Genomic DNA, 22,992 nt, shown 5'->3' with positions numbered 1-22,992 from the left:
TATATATATATATATATATATACAATTTTTTTTTTAATTACATCAAAATTTGAACAAACCATAAATATAACTGGAGAAAAACTAATACATTTAGCGGTCTTCTTTAAGTTGGTCCAAAGTATTTATTATTTATTTTTTTCTCCATGTGATTTTTCCTGCAGTATAATCGCTTCATTTGTTTGTTATAAAGGGCTTGGCCAGGTTTACAATCATAATGGTCCATTCATGGTTAAATGTGAGTCCAGATGTGTTGTATTTACCTGAACATGCTCGGTTTTTAAGGCTAAATCCGGGTCTGCATGACACACAGCGATACGATCCCTGAGAGTTCACACACTCCTGTCCGGGACACTGCAGCGGATCTTCACACTCATTCACATCTGGAACATCACGCACATCATCCATGCACACGGGAACACACTCATATTTCTCATCTAAACCTATATACCCTAGTAAAAAAGTAATGTACTTAAAATACATTTATTTTATACTAAGTATAGTTCAAATCTTTTAACATTTACTGACAGATAACTTGAGACTGATATTAAAATTATAATTAAACTTTATTTGGCGTACTACTCATGCACAATGCACATTTCTTAATATTACAATTTCAACTGCTTACACACTAAATCTTTACTTGTCACACAATTTCTGAAAGCTGACACTCAAACACCAGAAGCACACACCAAATCTGCAAAACCATATACTAATTCTCAGCTTTTGACTCAATTTCATAAAACAATTTTTGCAAAACACAACACACAATTCTCAAAAATCTAACAGGAATCAATATTATGGCAAAGGTGTTTGCAAATGTTTGCTTTTGAGATGTGCTTGTGATATTTTGAATGCAGTGCTCCATTTTGCAAGAGATGTGAGGCATTTTGCATTTTGTGTGTGCAGTTCTTGGATTTGTGTGTAAAGTTTGGAAAAAAAAGGGAAAGTTTGGAAAATGTGTGTAAGCAGTTCAAAAAAATACTGTAAGTCTGTGCAAATGTGTTTTAATGTCACTTTTGATGAGGACTGTATGATCTTTGAATAATATCGGTGTTTAAATGCAAAATATTTAAAGTGTAACTGAAGTATACTTGCAATAGTTCCACTTTAGCACAATCAAATATACTAAATTTTGACCCATACAATGTATTGTTGGCTATTGCTACAAATATACCCCAGCGACTTAAGACTGCTTTTGTGCTCCAGGGTCACATATTTAATTGGACTTCAGCACAATTACAGTGCATTAAGTACAAAATTAGTTGTTCCAATTTAGCAGACTTTAAGTATACCAGTTTGGTGTACTAGAAGTACAATTGCAGGGTATTTTATTAAGTACATAAATATGAACATGTATTTGTAGTATACGTAGCATGAAATAAATGTTTCAAATGCATTTAAGTATATTTATTTTTCACTAGGTTCATTTAGACTGAAGTGACTTTAACACTTCTTACCCACGCAGGCGTTGGCCTGGGATCTGTATCCCGTTCGACACGAGCATCTGAAGCTGCCGGGAGTGTTTTCACAGCGGCCCGCGTCCGAACAGGGTGACGGCGTCCGACGACATTCATCAATATCTGAAGAAGAGAACCACTGATTTTACCCTGAAAGGCTCAGCTTTACTCTTATAAACCCTTGGAAAAGTACATCGGAAAAGTATATTTTAAAAACTGTGCTTGAGGATAATATGATATTAATGAAGGCCACTTAAGTGGACTTAAAGAGAGACACTTTCATGACTTTGTTTCTTAACACTATTAGACTCTTAAACAAGTAGACTCTTAAAAAGTGCACTTCGTAATCACGTCAAGTTTTACTTTAAAGTGCATTTTAATTGTTTAGTTTTTTGTGGTGCTTTGAAAGCATGTGTAAAATACCAGATTATAATTTTAACTGTAGTGTGTTATTTAATATTATATGTATTTTAAGGCCTGGTTTCACAGACAGGGTTTAGACTAAAGCCAGGATTAGGCCATAGTTCAATTAGGACATTTAAGTAATTTTTCATAAACGTGCTTTAGAAAACACATTACTAGTGCGCATCTTGAGCCAAAACAAAGGCACTGATATATTTTAAGTTCAGTCAGTGCAAGTTTCTTTCAGTTGAAACAGCTCAGACTTACATTTTAGTCTGGGACTAGGCTTAAGCCTTGTCTGTGAAACTGGGGGCTAATGTACTAAATATCTTCTTTTTTTTTTGTAGTACATAACAGAAAATATGCATACAGTATTTACAAAGAATATGAGAATAAACAGTAAATTTTTTGAAGCTCTCTTTATTTTTATTAAGTAAACTAAATTAAACATTGACTAACAGAATGTTTTTAGTTTTATCTCAAGTGAAAGATCTACTTCTACTACTTCTACTATTATTACTACCATAATATAACTAATTTAGCTTTTGTTTATGGTGAAACGGAGTTAAAAAAAAGCCCCCAAAAATATAAATATATTGACCGAAATTAAGCAACAACTTGGCCTATGTCTAACTTCATCATTATGACATTAAATGACTAAATATATTAAAGTAAATTTTAGTTGGTCATAAATGCTTGTCAGTACATTCAGCAGTAACTTTAACCATATTTCAAAGACAACAGAAGTAATTATGAAATTACATATAAAAAAAGTAAAAAAAAAAAAAGCACAATTAATTGTGTTAAATTAATTGTATTTATTTCTAAATTTAAACGAATACTTAATTATAAATGACATGCAATTAAGTGTCTGAAAACATTACATTTAGTTCACACTTAATTATTTATTCACTCTTTTTAAAAGTGTGGCTCTTTTTCACAACAAAACAGGGCCCTTTTACAGCAGACTAATACAGATTAGTGTGCAGTAAAATAAATATTTACAGTCAATCCGCAGATATTTGTGTGCAGTGTGTTACCTGAACATTGTCCGTTGAGCAGATCAAAGCCCGGCTTGCAGGAGACACACCTGTAAGAGCCCTGAGAGTTCACGCACTCCTGACCCGGACAGCGCAGGGGGTCGACACACTCATCTATGTCTAGGAGCACAAAACACCACATGATTTCAATTCACAGTTTAATAAACATAACAAACACTGTTTTTGGAGACGGAAAACATATGATTCATTCCTATCATGCAGTACATTTGTACAATACAATTGTACAGTACAATACAATGTTTGGGCTCAGTAAGAGCTTTTAATGTATTTGAAAGAAGTCTCTTCTGCTCACCAAGGCTGCATTTCTTTGATTAAAAAATACAGTCAAAATTGTGAAATATTATTACAATGTAAAACAGCTGTTTTCTATGTGAATATCTGTTAAACTGTAATTTATTGTTGTGATGCAAAGCTGAATTTTCAGCATCATTACTCCAGTCTTCAGTGTCACATGATCTTCAGAAATCATTCTAATATGCTGATTTGCTGCTCAAGAAACATTTCTGATTATTAGCAATGTTGGAAACAGTTTTCTGCACAATATTTCTGTGGAAACCGTGATAGATGTATTTCAAGATTATTTGATAAATCGAAGGTTCAAACGCATTTTCGCTTTGCAACAGCATTTTTTTTTTATGTTTGATCAATTGTATGTCTCCTTATTGAATAAAAGTATTTATTTCCTTATAAGAAAAAAATCTTACTGACCCCAAATTTTTGAATGGTAATAAATGTCTTAAAATATTGGATACTATATAAAGTCATGATGGAAAGCATTTGGACAAAACAAAACAAAACTAAATAAAATAAAAATGTTTTATCACTAAAATAAAGTGCAAAGCAAATTGAGCAAGCGTTATGGGTAAAATGATTTGAATTACCTATGCAGCTGTTGTCCTGTAGCTTGTATCCAGTCCTGCACAAACACCTGAAGCTGCCCAGTGTGTTTTCACAGCGGCCGTTAACACAGGGATTGGGCACCTGACGGCACTCATCCAAATCTGTGGAACCCATCGATCTCATCAATGATTGCATGCACAGCATTCTACAAACAAGCTATTAGGACGTGTTTATCCAGCGCACTGAGAGAATGAGATGTTTCTGACCGACACACAGGGTCTGCTGGAAGTTGGTCTGGTATCCTGATGGACAAACGCACCGGAAGCTGCCCGCTGTATTCTCACACTGACCCACAGAACACGGCCGGGGTGTCAGCAGACACTCGTTTATGTCTGAATGTGCGTGTGTGTGTGTGTGTGTGTGCGTGTGTATGCGTGTGTGTGTGTGTGTGTGCGTGTGTATGTGCGTGTGTGTGTATGCGTGTGTGTGTGCGTGTGTATGTGCGTGTGTGTGCGTGTGTATGTGCGTGTGTGTGCGTGTGTATGTGCGTGTGTGTGCGTGTGTATGTGCGTGTGTGTGCGTGTGTATGTGCGTGTGTGTGCGTGTGTATGTGCGTGTGTGTGCGTGTGTATGTGCGTGTGTGTGCGTGTGTATGTGCGTGTGTGTGCGTGTGTATGTGCGTGTGTGTGCGTGTGTATGTGCGTGTGTGTGCGTGTGTATGTGCGTGTGTGTGCGTGTGTATGTGCGTGTGTGTGCGTGTGTATGTGCGTGTGTGTGCGTGTGTATGTGCGTGTGTGTGCGTGTGTATGTGCGTGTGTGTGCGTGTGTATGTGCGTGTGTGTGCGTGTGTATGTGCGTGTGTGTGCGTGTGTATGTGCGTGTGTGTGCGTGTGTATGTGCGTGTGTGTGCGTGTGTATGTGCGTGTGTGTGCGTGTGTATGTGCGTGTGTGTGCGTGTGTATGTGCGTGTGTGTGCGTGTGTATGTGCGTGTGTGTGCGTGTGTATGTGCGTGTGTGTGCGTGTGTATGTGCGTGTGTGTGCGTGTGTATGTGCGTGTGTGTGCGTGTGTATGTGCGTGTGTGTGCGTGTGTATGTGCGTGTGTGTGCGTGTGTATGTGCGTGTGTGTGCGTGTGTATGTGCGTGTGTGTGCGTGTGTATGTGCGTGTGTGTGCGTGTGTATGTGCGTGTGTGTGCGTGTGTATGTGCGTGTGTGTGCGTGTGTATGTGCGTGTGTGTGCGTGTGTATGTGCGTGTGTGTGCGTGTGTATGTGCGTGTGTGTGCGTGTGTATGTGCGTGTGTGTGCGTGTGTATGTGCGTGTGTGTGCGTGTGTATGTGCGTGTGTGTGCGTGTGTATGTGCGTGTGTGTGCGTGTGTATGTGCGTGTGTGTGCGTGTGTATGTGCGTGTGTGTGCGTGTGTATGTGCGTGTGTGTGCGTGTGTATGTGCGTGTGTGTGCGTGTGTATGTGCGTGTGTGTGCGTGTGTATGTGCGTGTGTGTGCGTGTGTATGTGCGTGTGTGTGCGTGTGTATGTGCGTGTGTGTGCGTGTGTATGTGCGTGTGTGTGCGTGTGTATGCGTGTGTGTGTGTGTGCACGTGTGTGTGTGTGTGTGTGTGTGTGAGAGAGAGAAAGAGAGAGACAAAGATAAGATGGTTTGATCATTGATTTCTTCTGACTCTTCTGAGTATCGCGGACAGTGTTATTTTTATATAATTGATGTACTAATATACTATATTTCTGCTAACATTTTAAATTAGGTTTTATTTTTGTAATTTATGTTTTCATGTTAATTTTAGGTAAAGTTTTAATTTGATATTTTTCTATGTTTTAATTCGTTTTTTAATGTTTACATAGTTTTTATTTATTAATTTTAATTTATTTTCGATATTTTAGTACTTAAAAATGTGATCGCCTTGGCAACTAGCTTAAATAAAATAAGTTACATTTTTTGTAATATTTTTTTTCTTCAAGTAACACATTTTCAAATGATGTAACTTTATTTATTTATTTTTTATATATTTTCAGTTAACTTTTCATGGGTTTAGTTAACAATAATAATCCTTATCGTGATACTACTAATATTTCTGGCTCCTTTATAAAATATATTTAGATAATTTGCTCATGCTTTTCCTCAATGTAAGTGACTTTTACTGTTGCAAGTAACACATTATAAAGTCATGCACGTGCATAAAACAAATTCACACAGATACAGCACTGAAAATCAGAGATGATAAATGAGCTAGCTGTCCTCTTAGCAATGTCACCCTGACCTTTGACCTTTAAAAGCCTCGAAGAACCAATGAGAAAAAGAGGAATCCTTCTACAATGCCAAATACTGGTGAGTCACGTAAAACAATCTAAAATGCGCCATAGACAAATGGCAGGCAATTTGGTGGTGTGGAAGGATCGTGACTGAACCTGACTGAATATTTACAACCCTTTTTAGGAAGTAGGCTACATAGATATGTTACCTTATATATTTTTCTTCTTTAGAGTGGAAGTCTGAAGTGTTGCTTATTTCTCATCTTTAAAGTCATGCAGTAACTCACAGGCTCATACCTTGGCAGTGGCCTTGCTGAGGGTTGAGGATATATCCAGTGTTACACACACACGTGTGTCGACCGCCTAGCAGGTCAATACAGCGCCCCGAACCGCACACCTGAGGTCTCGATTCACACACTCGGCCATCTGGAGAACCACACACATGGCCAAAAAAAAACAAAAAAACAGTTCTGTCATTACAACTCTGGCATGGTAATGTAGATGACAATGTTAATGTATTTGGTCTTGGCGGAACAGATCTATCACCTCGTAGCAGATCTATACAGGTGGAGCTGGGGAAGGTGGAGGGCTTCTGAAGCAAGCTGCAACTGCTACTGCAAGCACTAGTCATTTATTTGAATGTTGAGCAGCGAGCTCATTGGCTACCGATACAGGAGAGAACCAATCAGCTGTGCCATGTGATAATGATGTCATTAGGTCAGATTGAGTTAAACCTATCGGACTGCGCCATCTAGAGTTTCATGCCAGAACTCTGAATTTAAAAAGAACAGCATTCAATTAGAAAGTAAATAAAAAAATAAAAATAAAAATAAATACAAACGGAGAAAATTATATACTATATATAATTTTATATATAATATAATGTAAAAAACAACATATTAAAATTGAATTAAAAGGTAATTACACACACACACACACACACACACATATATATATATATATATATATACATATATTAATAACTTCAATAACTTTTATTAAAATTTTACACAAACATCACTATACACAATGCTTGCATATGTTTATGTGCATTCAAACTTTCTGAAATATCATGAAACGTTCATTCATTATAAAATTATATTTTTCATTATTATTTATCTAACATTTGTTCATGATTAAAAAGGGATGAAATTAATTGTGCATGCTTATATTTCATTATGTAACTTAATACACTTTTAAAACACTTTTTATTTGGTAAAGTCATTCAATATCAGCTCAATTTGTGGTTTAGATAATCAGATCAGCCAAACTCAATCTCAGAAGTATGCTGTGTTGCTACGATAACTGACATTTATTCATTCCTCTCCAAACCAAATTCATCGAACAATCACACTGAAGACAAATGATGAGAAAATTAGAGTTCTGTATCCAACTCTACATTTTTCAAGGTTGATATGTATTTGGCGTCACTTCAGCTCTGGAAATCAAAGAAGTTAGTCATTTATATGAGCAGGCCGATGGATTTTCTGGGCATGCTCACAGTGAGTCTTTATGCTTATCAAGTCACCGTAACGATAATCGTAATTGTCCCGTTGAAGTTCTGGTCTGATTGAACATTTTGTTTTAAGACCAATATCCTGAGGAACATCTTCACTTTTATACTAAATCTTGCCCTAAAACTATATTTCTGACATTGCAATAAAGAACAGATTGAGAGCAGCAGTGAAAAGCAGTTCCCAAAAATTCAGTAAAGAAATGCAGATGAGGACATAAACAGCCCATTTTCTTTTTAGCTGTTAACAGCTGTTAACGTTTGTGAGTACCCTTCTGAATCATAAAATCACAAATGGGACGTCCAACAGTTCCATGGACTCAAGTCCACATCAAGTGCACTTTTTGGGACAGGGCCTTCAAGTCACAAGCATCCTATTGTGAAAAAGAAGTGTGCTTAATTGTACTGAATGTACACTTGTAGTGAACTTCAGTATATTTTACAAAACTGTACTTTCAGATACTATTATATTAATGAAATAAAAGGCCACTTAAAGAGTGACACTTTCACGACTGATTCTTAAGTAGACTATTAAAAAGTGCACTTTGTAATAATGTCAAATTAAAAGATGTACTTTAAAGTACATATTAAATTATTACATTCAATATTTAGTTTTGCTTTAAAATGCACTTATTTTGATGTGTTGACTAACATACTAAAGCACAAGTAAAGTACTTGTGATTTACTTTAAATCACAATTTTAACTGTAGTGTGTTATTTAATACATTTTTTTTAACATTTAAGGATAATATATTTTAAATGTTCTAAATTGCAACTTCATCATTACAAACATGTAATTACAGATATATTGAAATGTACGTTTCTATAGAAATTACATTAAAATTAGTGCTGTCAGACGATTAATCGTGATTAATCGCATCCAAAATAAAAGTTTTTGTTTGCATAATATATGTGTGTGTTATGTGTATATTTATTATGTATATATATAAATACACACACATACAGTATATATTTTGAAAATATTTACATGTATTTACATGTCTATATTTATATTCATATAATTTATATTATAAATAAATATATTTAATATATAAAATAACATATTTTTCTGAAATATATACATGCATGTGTGTGTATTTATATATACAAAATAAATATACACAGTACACACACATATATTATGTAAACAAAAACTTTTATTTTGGATGCGATTAATCGCAATTAATCATTTGACAGCACTAATTAAAATATGTCACATGTAAACTTTCATGACTATGTTTATTAACACACTTAATTACACTTTTTGTAATGATATCAAGTTAAAAGTGTTATTTTAAAATACATTTTAAATCATTATGATTTAATAATCTTTTGTCATCCTTTAAAGAAGTACACTTATTTAGATGTGTTGACTAACATACTAAAGCACATTTAAGCACTTAATTATAATGTACGTATTTGATATTACATTTAAAGTTAATCTATTTTAAATGTACTAAATTGCATCTTCAGTTCTACAAGTGTGCAATTACAAATGTATTTAAGTACATGACATACAAGTTTCAATAGAAATGACATTAAAGTACTGTATATTTTAGTTCACCATGAATGCTTGTCAGTATGCTTGTCAACTTTAACCATATATTTTAAAACAACAGCATTAATTATGAAATTACATATAGGCCCGCTTTCACAGACAGGGCTTTGCTTAAGCCTGGACTAGGCCTTAGTTAAATTAAGATATTTAAGCAGCTTTTATAAAAAAATGCCTTGGAAGAAAATGTTACAGGTGTGCATCTTGAGCACTTGAGCATATTTTAAGATATGTCAGAGCAAGATATTTTTAGTTGAAACAGCTCAAACATGCATTTAGTCTAGGACTATCCTTAAGACTTGTCTGTGAAACCAGAAGATAAAGATGTATTTAAATCCCACTTAAGTGGGTCAAAATGCATTTAGTATAAATTTAAACTACAATACATTTTCATTAATTGTAAGTACCATGCATCTAAGAGTCTGAAAATGTTACATTTAGTTCACAATTAAGCATATTCTTTTAATACTTAATTTTCACCAGTCTCTCTGATGCTTACCTTGTCTAGTTGGAAGTGGTCGGGCTGTAGCCGGTACAGGAGGAGGTCTGACGGGAGATACTGGCTGTCTGTTAACCGAAGGCCGGCTGGTTTGCGTCCGTACAACAGCTGTACACAATCAGACTGAATCACACACACACACACACGTACACCAGCGAGTTTTAATAAATAATCTAATGAGAAATGCTGCGGCTCACGTGTGTTCACTCTGGCCGGCTGGCTGGGAGCGGACGGACGGATGCTGGAAGGCTGCTGAGGTCTGGCGTTTGTGGTTTGAGAGCCGCCGCTCGTTGACAGGTTTGGTTTTGGTTGAGTTATGATGATAACCGAGCCGGCCTGTGAACCCGCGTCAGGTTGCTGTGGTCTCGCAGGACTCTGCTGGACTCGGATGGTCTGCGTGTTGGTCGGTGAATATGGCGCTTGCTGGATTCGGGTTGACTGTGAGATTGTGGAGTGAGTCCTGGAGCCTTCAGGTTGGGATGCTATGTCCTGGGTGGATGTGTGGACATTTTCGGACACCAAAGGCGGTCCGCCGGTGTCAAGCAACTCTGCTAGTCTCTGGTTAAACTTGACAGGCGAAGCCGAATAATGGTAACCCGGTCCAGCAGGACAGATCTCTTTGAAGGCGGCTGTGAACATAGAGTTAGATGCTGAAAACCTGTAAATGTCTAATGGAGTCACAAGTGTTGTTTCAGAAATTTCAAGTTCAACCGGGACAACAGGAGAACTTCAACTTGTGTTATTCAAACAAAGACAGACAAACTAAACAGCAAATTCCATGCACTTTACCTGTGCTTTAGTATGTTAGTCAACACGTTTAATAAGTGCACTTCTTTAAAGCATGACAAAATATTACAAAAACATGAACAGTTTAAAATGTACTTTAAAGTAAAAAAAATGTGCACTTTTTAAAAGTCTACTTAAGTGTGTTAAGAAACAAATGAGTCTCATGAAAGTATCTCTCTTTAAGCACACCTAAGTTATTTCGCTAATATCATATCTGCAAGAACAGTTTTTAAAATGATACTTTTAAGATTTAAGAAGAATGTGCATTTAATACAATTAAGCAACCTTCTTTTTTATAAGGGACATTTATAATTGTTATTTACATTTACATACGTTAAAGCCATTTCTATTTAAACTTGCAATATTTATATTTGTAAGTAGTAATTACACATTTGTAATGATGAAGTTGCAATTTATTACATTTAAAATATATTTTACTTTAAATGTAATATTAAATAACACTACAGTTAAAATTCTAATCAAGTACTTTACATGTGTTTTAGTATGTTAGTCAATGCATGGAAATACGTGTACTTCTTCAAAGCATGGCAAACGGTTATTAAACAGGATAATTTTAAATGTACTTCAAAGTAAATAAAATAATTTGTCATTATTACTAAGTGCATTTCGAAAGTGTACATAAGTGTGTTGAGGAATAAAGTCAGTGTCTTTTTTAAAGTCACTTCAATGGCCTTTTATTTCTTTAATATTATATTATCTGCAAGTACAGTGTTTTAAAAGTTTTAAAAACACTACAAGTGCACATCCAGTACAATAAAGCCCACTACTTGTTCACAAGGGTGAAATAGCTTTGTGTGAAATCAAAATTTAAGACATAATTCACTGGAATGGACACAGTTGATTTTTGTTTTTTAATCGAGCCAGAAACGTTGAAGGTCAACCGGGACAGCACTAGAACCTCAACTTGTGGTATTTAAACTAAGACAAATTACACAGTAAATTCCAACTGCTTTGATATTCCTCCAAACATTTTCTGAGAAATATTGCTGGTGGTGTGGGTGGGACGAGGTCCTTGAGGAACAGTTGGACTCTTTGTGCAAAAACCAAATCATGTTGTTTCAATATTCTGTATTAACACACTGTAATGTTCTCAGTGCTGTCCTCCAGCCTTCTTACCGCTCTTTGCCCCAACTTCTGCATTAAAGATGTTCATTCCAATGCAGTTGTTTGAAAGGAGAAGTGCATTCTTTGAATGTCTGTAAGGCCTCTTACCTGAGCCGAAGTACGGGCATAACTCACACTTCTTCCCCCAGGCTTTGCCCACTCGACTGCAGCAGCAGATCTGTTTGGTGATGTTCCTCAAGATGGGCAGAGAACAGGAGCCCTGGTTCAGGATACGGAAACACTGGTCCTTCTCCGAGGAGATCACCTTCTGCGCTGCGAGGGGGGAAATAATATAAAATAACATTACATAGGGATACAGGTAGGGACACGAATCTCAACATGCAACAGATCGTGCATGCAAGTACAAATGCATTCATTTATGAACATGAAAGCATATAGATGAGTCTTCATATTTACTGCTGTCTTAAAAAGGGACAGTTTACTCAAAAATGTCAATTCTGTCATCATTTCCTCTCCCTCGTGTCGTTTGAAACCTGTATGACTTTCATTCTTTTGTGGAAGACAAAAGCAGGAGTTTAGAGGAATGATCATGCTGCTCTTATCCATACAATAAAAGCATACAGTAACCATAAAGGTATCAATAAAATCAGTCTATACAACTCATACTCTAAATCTTAAGTCTCCAGCCATACCCTTGTGGAAAAGAAGTACATTTTAGCATACTTTTTAAAAAGAGTACTTATTACAGAAACAATAATACTTTAAAAGAACAGACTTAAGTGTGAACTGAATGTAATGTTTACAAACACTTCATTGCATGTTATTTACAAAGGAAAATTATATTAAATGTAATTGTGTGTATACACATTTACATTTAATACAATTTTAATTTAATTATAAATAATACAAAATATATTAAAAAATCATATAATTTAAAATAGTTTTTATTTTATTTTTATTTTAAATTAAGAATTTTGAATAAAGACAATTATATTTTTCAGTTGTATTTGAACTTACAGTAAAAGTGCTTTTTCGACCCATTTAATTGGACTTAAGTACATTTTTTTAAAAAGATTATTAAAACAATGATTTATAATGTACATGACAGCAAAACTTTTAATTTGGCATTTTTAAACCTTTTAAAATGCACTTAAGTATGTTAATAAACAGTCATGAAAGTGTTTTTTCATATTTTTTGCAAATACCTTTTTTTTTTTTATATCAATTCAATCTAATTAAACACTTCTTTTCCCACAAGGGTCATTATAGGTTTAAAAATTTAAGACATCATTCACTGAAATTTTACTTTTAAACAAACAAATAAAAGTGTGCTGAGGGAAAGTTTTTAGTGAAAAACATCTTAAAATTTGGCCTGCTCATTACACAAAGTTATTGTATGGCCTACAATATAGTGCACAACTTTTAATGGTGTTTTTTTTTTTGGAGCTTGGCAGTATTAATCACTAAAAAGAGCAGCTTGGACATTCTGCAAAACATCTCTGTTTGTGTTCCACAGAAGAAAGACAATCATACGGGTTTGAAACAACACGAGTACATGATTTATTTTTTGGTGAACTATTCCTTTAAGTTGGTTGTGTTTGTTATTGACGTCATACTTACGCAAATCTAGCTTAAAAAAGTTCTAAAGTGATAAATATTTCTGCTACTCATTTTACACTGACGTCATTCGTTACACTCCTGGCGCTTTGATTTGGTTTTGCAGCACAAACAAAGTTTAAAGGAGAGCCAGGCATACAATAATCATCCACAGAGCCACTGGAAATGACATACAGATCAGCCCAAATCACTGCAGGAATATGCACATAATCACACATATACAGAAGCAGACACAGCAGGAGACGTAGTTACACTTACCTGACTGACACACATGAAAATGCTCAGAGTCACATGAAGGCTTGACAAGATTCAGACAAGAAGAAAATCTGATTAAAATAGAGTCACAGAATTTCCCAGATGCAAAAACTCAGGCAGAAAGAGGCAGCTCCCAATCGACGGGGAAACACAGGAAAACACTGAGCGCTCAGTCAGGACAGGCCTCGATGTAGGGATGCATATGCAGAGTCAGGACAAAAGGAAAAGTATAGCTCCACTCATCAGGCATCTCTCAAGCAGAGCACAGTAATGCCTGCTGGAATAGACAGAAGCACAACGCCACACAGCCAAAAACCTCCACTCATCTGTGTTCACTTTGTAGTGTGGATTTGAAACTCATGCTTTGGTATAGTACCTGAAAATGCTCACCTCAGACCATCCAAGATACAACTGAGTTTGTTTCTTCATCAGATTTGGAGAAATGCAACTCGCTCACCAATGGATGCTCTGCAGTGAATGGGTGCCGTCAGAATGAGAGTCCAAACAGCTGATAAAAACATCACAGTAATCCACACCACTCCAGTCCATCAGTTCACATCTGGAGAAGCCAAAAGCTGCATGTTTGTAAGAAACATTTACATTTAGTCATTTAGCAGACGCTTTTATTCAAAGAGACTTAAAAATGAGGACAATAGAAGCAATCAAAACCAACAAAAGAGGATAATAAGCAAGTACTATGACAAGTCTCGGTTAGCCTAACGCAGTACACGTACTGATTCAGGAAGCGTTATTATGGATTATAAATTCGTATTTTGGCAAGAAGCAATGGTTTAAAGTTAAAAAACGTCTTAAAGATGGATTTGTTTCAGCTTTTGTCTTCTCCAGATGTTAACTGATGGACTGGAGTGGTGTGGATTATTGTGATGTTTTTATCAGCTGTTTGGACTCTCATTCTGACGGCACCCATTCACTGCTGAGGATCCATTGGTGAACAAGTGATGCAATGCTACATTTCTCCAAATCTGATGAAGAAACAAACTCATATTAATCTTAGGCCTCGTTTACATTGCAGGTCTTGATGCCCAATTCTGATTTGTTGCCTATATCCGCAACAAATTCACGTTCTTTCAATTGTGACCCATATTCGATTCATGTGTTTACACTTGCCATACCATCTGAAACATCGCGCATGCTTAAAGGGGGGTTCTTGCACCACACACTAGCCAAAATGGACAAACGCGTTGGCACATATCTGATTTATATCAGATTTATGTCCACATATGAATGAGGCCTGAATCCCATCTCGAGATATCCGAATGCATGCATTTTTTTTCCTGTTTACATGGTCATAGAGCACATCCGATCTGTGTCACATACGAGCAAAAAAATCGGAATTGGGTCACATTTAACTGACAGTGCAAACGAGGCGTCCTGAGGGTGAGCACATTTTTGGCAAATTTCCATTTTTGGAAGAATTATTTCTTTATGTCTGTGTATGACTGAAGGCTGTAGCTGTGTGGTTTGGCTGTCCTGCCATATTCCCTCCGCCGCTCTCCTCTCAGGTGACGCCGTGGTGTCCGACAGCCCCGTACTTACAGATGCAGATCCCATGAGAGGCGTCCAATAAGTAGCCCTCTTTGCAGACACAACTGTAGCTCCCTCGGGTGTTAACACAGTTCCCGTTTTCACAGAAACCCGGCTGCAAACACTCGTTAATATCTACACCAGAGGAGGAAACATGACTGTCATAACCTGACGAGTTGAATTGTTCATGTTGTGGAAAAGTAGTGTGCTTAACACACTTCTTAACACACTTAAGTAGACTTGGATGGATAACTGAGACTGATTGTGAGTGAAGAAGCACCCGTCCAGACAAACAGGTGAACCAATTTTCAATTTGATTTTCAATAAAATATATTTTTTCCGGAAAGTTACAGTATGTTTATATAGTACAATAATGATCAAGAAAACGTGATTCCGCATGATGCACTCTTAAAAATAAAGCTTCCAAAAGGACCATTGAAGAACATTTCAGTGAACAGTTCTTAAAAGAACTTTCTTAGTGTGAAGAACATTTTAATAATTTAAAGCACCTTTTGTCCAGTGGGAAGGTTCCATGGATGTTAAAGGTTGTCCATCAATGCCAATAGAGGACTTTTAATTTGAAGCGTGTACATGCATGTACAAACTTTTCAGTACTTACATAAGGATACCTTGCACTGTGGTGTACAATGTTATTACCTCAAATGTAGCAAATACAGGAACCATTAATGTTACATAATGACAGAATGAATCTGTGGTTTGAAGAAGCAGGAGAGGAAATGTAGCGGAGAGAGAGATATGTAACAAATCTGAAGTTGTCATTATTTGACCCTGTGACCACCTCCAGCTCTGTCTTGATAAATTGATTTTACAGTGTGTTTATCAAGCCGTCTGGTCTGCCGTTACGGTCAGGAGAAAGATTAGAAAACAATGCCGTAGATTCTCCTCCGGGGAAGGTGGTCTCTGGATTTCACACATACTGACAAATTGTGAAAGATTCATTCCGTCATAATTACTACCATGTGAGAAAACAAAATAAGTGATGGAAATAAAATGGGTTATAAATGCAATCTTCAACCCTCTTCTCAATGCGGATTGTGCTTTGTTAGTCACTTTGAGTAAAACGATCAATTAAATGTCTACTTATCACATCGGCTCCACAGCATTAAAGCAGCATGAACTACACAACGAGCGAGACTGAGAAGAGCATCTGCTTCAGTTTCAGTATTTACACAAAACTAGATGTGTGCAGCAACCATTAAACCATCTTTAGAGACTGATGTATTTGGCTGACCTCTGGAGGAAGGAAGGAAGAACAAAGTGTTTGTTTGCATGTTCCTAAAATGTGTTTTGGCCGGCGAGAGATCACTGCGAACGCTAGGATCAATCTAGCACAGGAGGACGGGGCGAGGACTCTTACCCACACACTGCGTCCCGTTGACCCTCTCGAAGCCTTTCGGGCAGCTTCCCTGTCCATTAACAGTGTTTCCTGATGAGATAAGAGCACATCGATCTCTAGAAAGATGTACGGACACATCTGTCAAACTGCAGCTAGTTTAATAATGCGTGCAAAAGGAAAATCAAACCGAGAAAGAGGAAAAACATGCAGATAATTAACAAATGATTCATCAGCAAGACTGGAGGCTGAAACAAATACAATAGCACAAAACATCCCGACACTATATTTCATTAAAGCCACATTCTGGCTTTGTTCTTACATGTGAGAATATGTAGCTTATGTGCATGCATATACTGTAAATAACTTAATGTATAGCTTTACAGTTCACCATTAAATACAGTTTATTTATAAGGCAACCCTTGAGAAAAAAGAAGTACACTTTTACAATGTAATGAACGTGAAGTTTTCAGACACTTAATTGCATGGTATTTACAATTACATGAACATATAATTTGCATTTATATTTTAATTGAACTTAAGAGTGTTTTCTGACCCACTTAAGTAGGACTTCAGTACATCTTTATATGTAATTTCATTTCAATTTGAAATAACTTTTTGGTACAAATTACTGCTGAATGTGCTGCATTTATAGTAAACTAAAAACACTTTAATGTAATTTCTGTTGAAACTTGTATGTCATGTATTTAAATATATGTGTAATTACACACTTGTAATTTATTACATTTAAAATACATTAACTTTAAATGGGATATCAAATAACACACTATAGGTACAATTATTACACTTCACATGTGCTTTAGTATGTTAGTCAGCAAGTGCATACTTCCTTAAAACATGACAAAAGATTATTAAAACGATTTAAAATGTACTTTAAAGGAAAACCTTTAATTTGACATTATTACAAAGTGCACTTTTTAAAAGACTGTCTCATTAAGTCACTTAAGTGGCCTTTTATTTCATTAATATCATATTATCTGTAAGTACAGTTTAAAAAAAAAATACTTTTAAGATTTGAAGTTCACTCCAAGTACACATTCAATACAATTAAGTACACTTCTTTTTCACAAGGGAAAGCATGTTTCACAACAAAGTCTTCCAGCAGTTCAGGCATACTTTCAAGAGTGCTTCACAGAAAGGGGAAATAACTATTTGTCCCTGTGAGGTTAAATATTTGTGGCTCTGGGGAGCCAGAGATCCCGAAGCGTGTAACAGACGGCTCTATTGTTCCAGTCATTATTCAGCATTGGGGAAAATGATTATATAACCGTGTGCTTAACATTATCAACCACTCAGGGTCGCTTAGCAGTTATGAAAATATATCCTTAGCAAATGTTTCTCTGCACTAAGAACAACAGCAAAAAGGTTATGAGATTTTAACTAAAACTAAAACCATAAAACACATTTTCTTGATTTGAAATACATCTGGTAACACTTTAGTTTAGGGACCAGATCTCACTATCAACTAGTTGCTTATTAGCATGCATATTACCAGCATATTGACTGTTTATTAGTATTTATAAAGCACATGGCTTATTCTGCACTATACTAAACTTAACAACTATCTTACTAACTATTAATAAGATGAAAATAAGAAGTTTACTGAGGCTAAAGTCACAGTTAATAGTAAGTTAATGGTGAGAATTGGTCCCCAAACGTATTAACTAAAATAAAATAAAACATAAAATAACTTGTTTTAAACACAAAAACATTTGTTTTATTTCTATTTTTATCTGCCAAGGCAACATTTCTTATTTTCATTTTGTTTAACTTTAAGTACTAAGATACCTGAAACTAAATAAGTTAAAACTGATAAATAAAATAATACAAAATCAATAAAAACCTATATAGACATACTAAAAAAAAAGAAAAATGACAAAAATACAAAATTATTAAAACTTGAACTAAGATTAAAATGTAAAAAAAAACCATCTAGGCCAACATATCAACAAAAATATAATATTATATCAATAATACTAAAATAGCACTGATCAATTGCATTATTAATAAATGCTTTTCTCTATAAAAACCCTCTTAAATGTGATTTTTTTCCCCTAGTTACAATATCATCATATTTATTGTATTTACTTATTTATCCAACAGCTATTAGAAAAAAAATATGTCAGGTCTAGGGAGGATGCCACATTTTTATTGCGGAAAGTTGGTATACTTTTATGTAATTATTAACTCCCATTTTACAATTGCAATTACAGACAGTTTGATAATTGTGCATCTTTTTTTTTAATTTATGTTCCATGAATTGTTCCATGAAATGTGTTTCATAATTATATGAATGTATATATACTGTATATACATATCCATATATATATAAGTTAAATTGTTGTTATATGTGCTAATTTTGCTATGCATACTGTATACTCTCATTGTGACAACTTACCCCACAGTGTTACAAAAAACTGCATGATAAAGACTGCATGTTTTGATCTGCATTAACATCTCAAAAAACCTGAGATCATTTCTGGGTAAACTATCCCTTTAAATTGTAATCTATTCCTCATATAAAGCTTTTGCATATCACATATCCCATTGTGACAACTTACCCCATATACAGTAGTATAACAAACTGTATGTTTTGCATGTTTTGTATCTGCATGAATTTGTCAAAAAAAATCATGGATTATGTCATTGCATGTCACTATATTTAATAAATGATAGGGGTGCTGAAGTCAGTTTCTATTAAAGGTTGCAGCATTCATCAAGTGGATGAGGAATGTAAATACATTGTAATGTTTAGCCAGACGGCTGACGGAGGGCTAATGGCGACACCTTGACTGTTGTAATAATAATATAGTAACAGGACTTAAATGAGCCGTCTGCCAGAGAACTCTCAAAGCTATATTTATCTCCTGAAGTCACGCAGCGACTGCTGTACTTTCTGTTTTACAAGATAGACATGTGTTTTACCAGCCAGCTGAACTGATATCAGTGAATTTATGAGTTAAGAAGGAACAAACCGGTGTTTTGTTGCCTCTTTGTGCTCTAAGTACAAACTGTGCAGCTATAATCGCTCAGATGATTTATAGTTGTAACCCTCCAGGCCTGTCTGACAGTGCTGACATACTCCATGTGCAGACTCTCACCTAAGACTGCAGGACAGAGCGTGCATTCGTTGATGCCCCAGGCCTTCCCAACACCCCTGCAGCACATCTCCTGACTCCTCAGACCAGGTAACGGAGAACTGCACTGTGGGGCGGAGCAGAAAACACACAATCCTTCACTTATCCATTCACTCAAACAACTGAATTGGGCATGGAGTGAAGAGTTAAAGGATAAGTCCACTTCCAGGATAAAAAAAAAAATCATCCAATGTCATCCAAGATGTTCATGTCTTTCTTTCTTCAGTCGCAAAAAAATAATTTTTTTTTAAAAGAGGAAAACATTCTAGGACTTTTCTCCATATAGTGGACTTCAATGGTGGCCAACGATTTTAACGTCAAAATCAATGCAGCTTCAAAGAGCTCTACACGATCCCAGCCGAGGAATAAGGGTCTTATCTAGCCAAACGATCTGTCATTTTCTGAAAACAAATAATATTTATACTCTTTTTAACCACAAATGTTCGGCTTGCTCTAGCTCTGCGATGTGCGTCTTCACACATAACGCAATCTTGTTGGAAAGATCATGTACGGTTAGTTCTTTGTCTTTGTACTTTGGTGAAAAACGCCATCTCATTTTCTCCTCCAACTTTAAAATCATCTGACATCATTGTTTTAACTTTTGTTGTAAAGGGCATTTTTTTGCATGTTCACTTTGAAACTGCAATTTGACCTTGAAATCGTAGGCCACCATTGAAGTCCACTATATGGAGAAAAGTCCTGGAATATTTGAATCCTGGATGACATGGGGGTGAGTAAATTATCAGGACAATTTTATTCTGGAACTTATCCTTTAAGCAGACACTCACTAATACTCTAATGACTGCTAGATGACATGCAGTTGCAAACAGTGTTGGGGTGGTAACACATTACATTACAATACTCATGTATTCAGATTACATTTTTCAAGTAACTAGTAAAGCAACACATTACTTTTATATTTACAAGAAAATACCTGAGGCTTATTCATTTCACTTTCGGTGTGAAAGGGCTTTTACTTTTGCCAAAAACAGAACTTTTTAATTTTAAAAACAAACAAACAAGCAAGCCCAGCCCAGATGAGGAAAAGTAACGCAAAAGTAATGTAACACATTACTTTCCATAAAAAGTAACTAAGTAATGCAATTAGTTACTTTTAGGGAGCAATGCAGTATTGTAATGCATTACTTTTAAAGTAATTTTACCCAATACTGGTTACAAAGTTGCTTGGTATTAGTAGATTGTCTAAAGTGGACAATCAAAATAAAGTGTAACTAAAACTTTTTCATAATTTACTCATGCTGCTCAAAGCATGTTGACTTTAGCCACTGACTTCCATGCTATTTTTTCCCTATACTATGCAAGTCAATGGCTACTATCAGATGTTTTTTTATTGAAATTATTACAAATATTGTATGACAGATTTCTTTTTTTTTTTTTTTTGGTTAACTATCCTTTTAAATTTCAATCTATTCCTCATATTATGCTTTTGCATACTGACTTCTTTTATTATGCAGTCATGTCTCTTGAGAAAAAGAAGTGTGCTGAATGTGCACTTGTATTGTTTACTTTAAATCTTAAAAGCATATTAAAAAAAAAAATACTTTCAGAAACCATAACATTAATACAATATAAAATGCCACTTAAGTGCAAAAACAGACACTTTCATGACTGTTACTCAACACACTTAAGTACATTTTTTTGTAAAAAAAAGTGCACTTTGTAATAATATCAAATTAAAAGTTTTACTTTAAAGAGCTTTTTAAATTACTGTTTTAATAATCTTTTGTTGTGTTTTAAAGACGTAAACAGTAATTTGATGTGTTGACTAACATACTAAAGCACATGTGACTTTTAACTTTTATTTGATATTACATTTTAAAGTTAATATATTTTAAATGTTCTAATCTGCAACTTCATCATTACACACGCATTTACATTCACATTAAAAATGAATTTAAAGTATATTTTAGTTTACCATACATTCTTGTCAGTACATTAACCATTAACTAACCATATTTCAAAGACAATAGAAGTAATTATGAAATTACATATACTACTTAAGTGTCAAAAAAGCCCTCTTGCATTTAATATAAATTTAAACTACACATTTTTATTTAATTGTAAATAACATGCAATTAAATGTCTGAAAACACTGAATATAGTTAATGCCTTTTTAGTATATTCGTAAAGTATATCATTTCCATAAGTACTCTTTTTAAAAGTAAAGTGTACTTCTTTATCACAAGGGGGATGTACTAATTTTTTGTTCCTTTTGGGGAGCTTGACCGTCTCTAGTCTTCATCCCCGTTTGTTGTATGGAAAAGAGCAGCCTTGTCATTATGTTGAATTACTACTATTGTGTTCCATAGAAAAAAATGCATATTTCCAGCAACATGCATTTGAACAAATGACAAATCTCTTAAACCCCAAGTTGCTCCAGGGGAATTGTGCTATAATAAGAGTACTCTGGCTAAACAATCTTGGATGAACACACTTCAGCAGACGGAAGTGGTTTTCACGACACTGGCTAACCTACATTTGAAGTTCAGTACGATCACACGACAGAGTCACAATAAACAAGTCATACTCGATTCATCCAGCATAGTCCAGACAAGCTCGAGTCCTGTTCCTACTGAAACCGAACCAGACGCTGCTAAAACGAATGAGGAATGCAGACAGAAGAGCTTTAAGCTAACCTTTCCGTTGCGCACTTCTCTGAAACAATATTTGAAGCCGGACGTCTCGGTGTAGACTGAATCCCCGCGTATGGTCTGGGCTTGAACCCTCGGCGGCGCCGCCTCGGCTCTCTCTCCCGGCAGCTGGTGAGGACGGGCCCCTGAGAGCCCCGCGGACCAGGTCACGGTTTCTGAGTGCTCGTGGACGGTGGGGCCGTAGCCCACCTTTAAGACCTGGTGGATCTTCACACTGGCCTCTGGAGGATGCTGGACTCGCACCTTTACCATCGGGGACGCTGAGAGACAGAGAGACCGGATCAGACACAGAAACACACTGAAGAAATCAAGAGTTCTTCCAGAACATACTCTCTAACTACATGTGTGCACTAACAATATCCAACAGTGTGTAGACATACATGGTTAGTTTAGTCATTATTTTATGACTACATATTATATACTGTATATACCACAGTGTCATATGCAATTTGATGTTAAATTATTTAAACGACGTACTGTATTTATTAGCAAAATTAAAATTTATGGACAATTTATGACAATTTAAAGAGATAGAAATAACCAATTTTGGAATAAAATTACAGACTCCTTTTTCTCGCTGAAGCTCATAACCAGCATTTTATGCATCCTAAATGCACACAAATAAATAACATTTTCACACTTTCATTAGAAATGATGCTCAATAAAAACACTGTGACACACATAACATGTCTCACATTTCATTCAAGCAGCTCCTTATTGACACTGTTGTCTGCATGATAATAAGTACACTAATTGTTTATTTATTAGTACAATTTAAAAAAATATTATTTCGAAGTTATAATGAAACAAAGATTACTGGACCGTTTTACAATGTCTTCACAATTTCATGTTTAATTCAACGTGTTACTTGCCATTTTTTTGTAATTATTTGCAAAATGTACGTGCAATTTCTGAATGGAAAAAAAA

The 22,992-nt window shown here is 35.4% G+C and overlaps 1 protein-coding gene across 1 annotated transcript in view; it reads right to left on the bottom strand.

Moving 5' to 3' along the window:
• The window catches only part of ltbp4 (latent transforming growth factor beta binding protein 4), an 89,843-nt gene that overhangs the window by 27,441 nt on the left and 39,410 nt on the right, over positions 1-22,992 (bottom strand). Inside the window, exons 8-20 of the mRNA XM_016491601.1 lie at positions 22,051-22,325; positions 19,358-19,460; positions 16,260-16,328; positions 14,894-15,016; positions 11,612-11,776; positions 9,790-10,221; positions 9,593-9,700; positions 6,323-6,451; positions 4,027-4,152; positions 3,802-3,921; positions 2,900-3,019; positions 1,458-1,580; positions 261-380 (exon numbers count right to left, since the gene is read on the bottom strand). Coding sequence (XP_016347087.1) covers positions 261-380; positions 1,458-1,580; positions 2,900-3,019; positions 3,802-3,921; positions 4,027-4,152; positions 6,323-6,451; positions 9,593-9,700; positions 9,790-10,221; positions 11,612-11,776; positions 14,894-15,016; positions 16,260-16,328; positions 19,358-19,460; positions 22,051-22,325 — 2,013 coding nt within the window. The remainder of the gene's footprint in view (positions 1-260; positions 381-1,457; positions 1,581-2,899; positions 3,020-3,801; positions 3,922-4,026; positions 4,153-6,322; positions 6,452-9,592; positions 9,701-9,789; positions 10,222-11,611; positions 11,777-14,893; positions 15,017-16,259; positions 16,329-19,357; positions 19,461-22,050; positions 22,326-22,992) is intronic.

The sequence above is a fragment of the Sinocyclocheilus anshuiensis genome, unplaced genomic scaffold (genome assembly GCF_001515605.1).
Source record: "Sinocyclocheilus anshuiensis isolate Anshui unplaced genomic scaffold, SAMN03320099.WGS_v1.1 scaffold1082, whole genome shotgun sequence".
Lineage (NCBI taxonomy): Eukaryota > Metazoa > Chordata > Actinopteri > Cypriniformes > Cyprinidae > Sinocyclocheilus > Sinocyclocheilus anshuiensis.
This window is presented reverse-complemented; position numbering and strand designations above follow the sequence as displayed.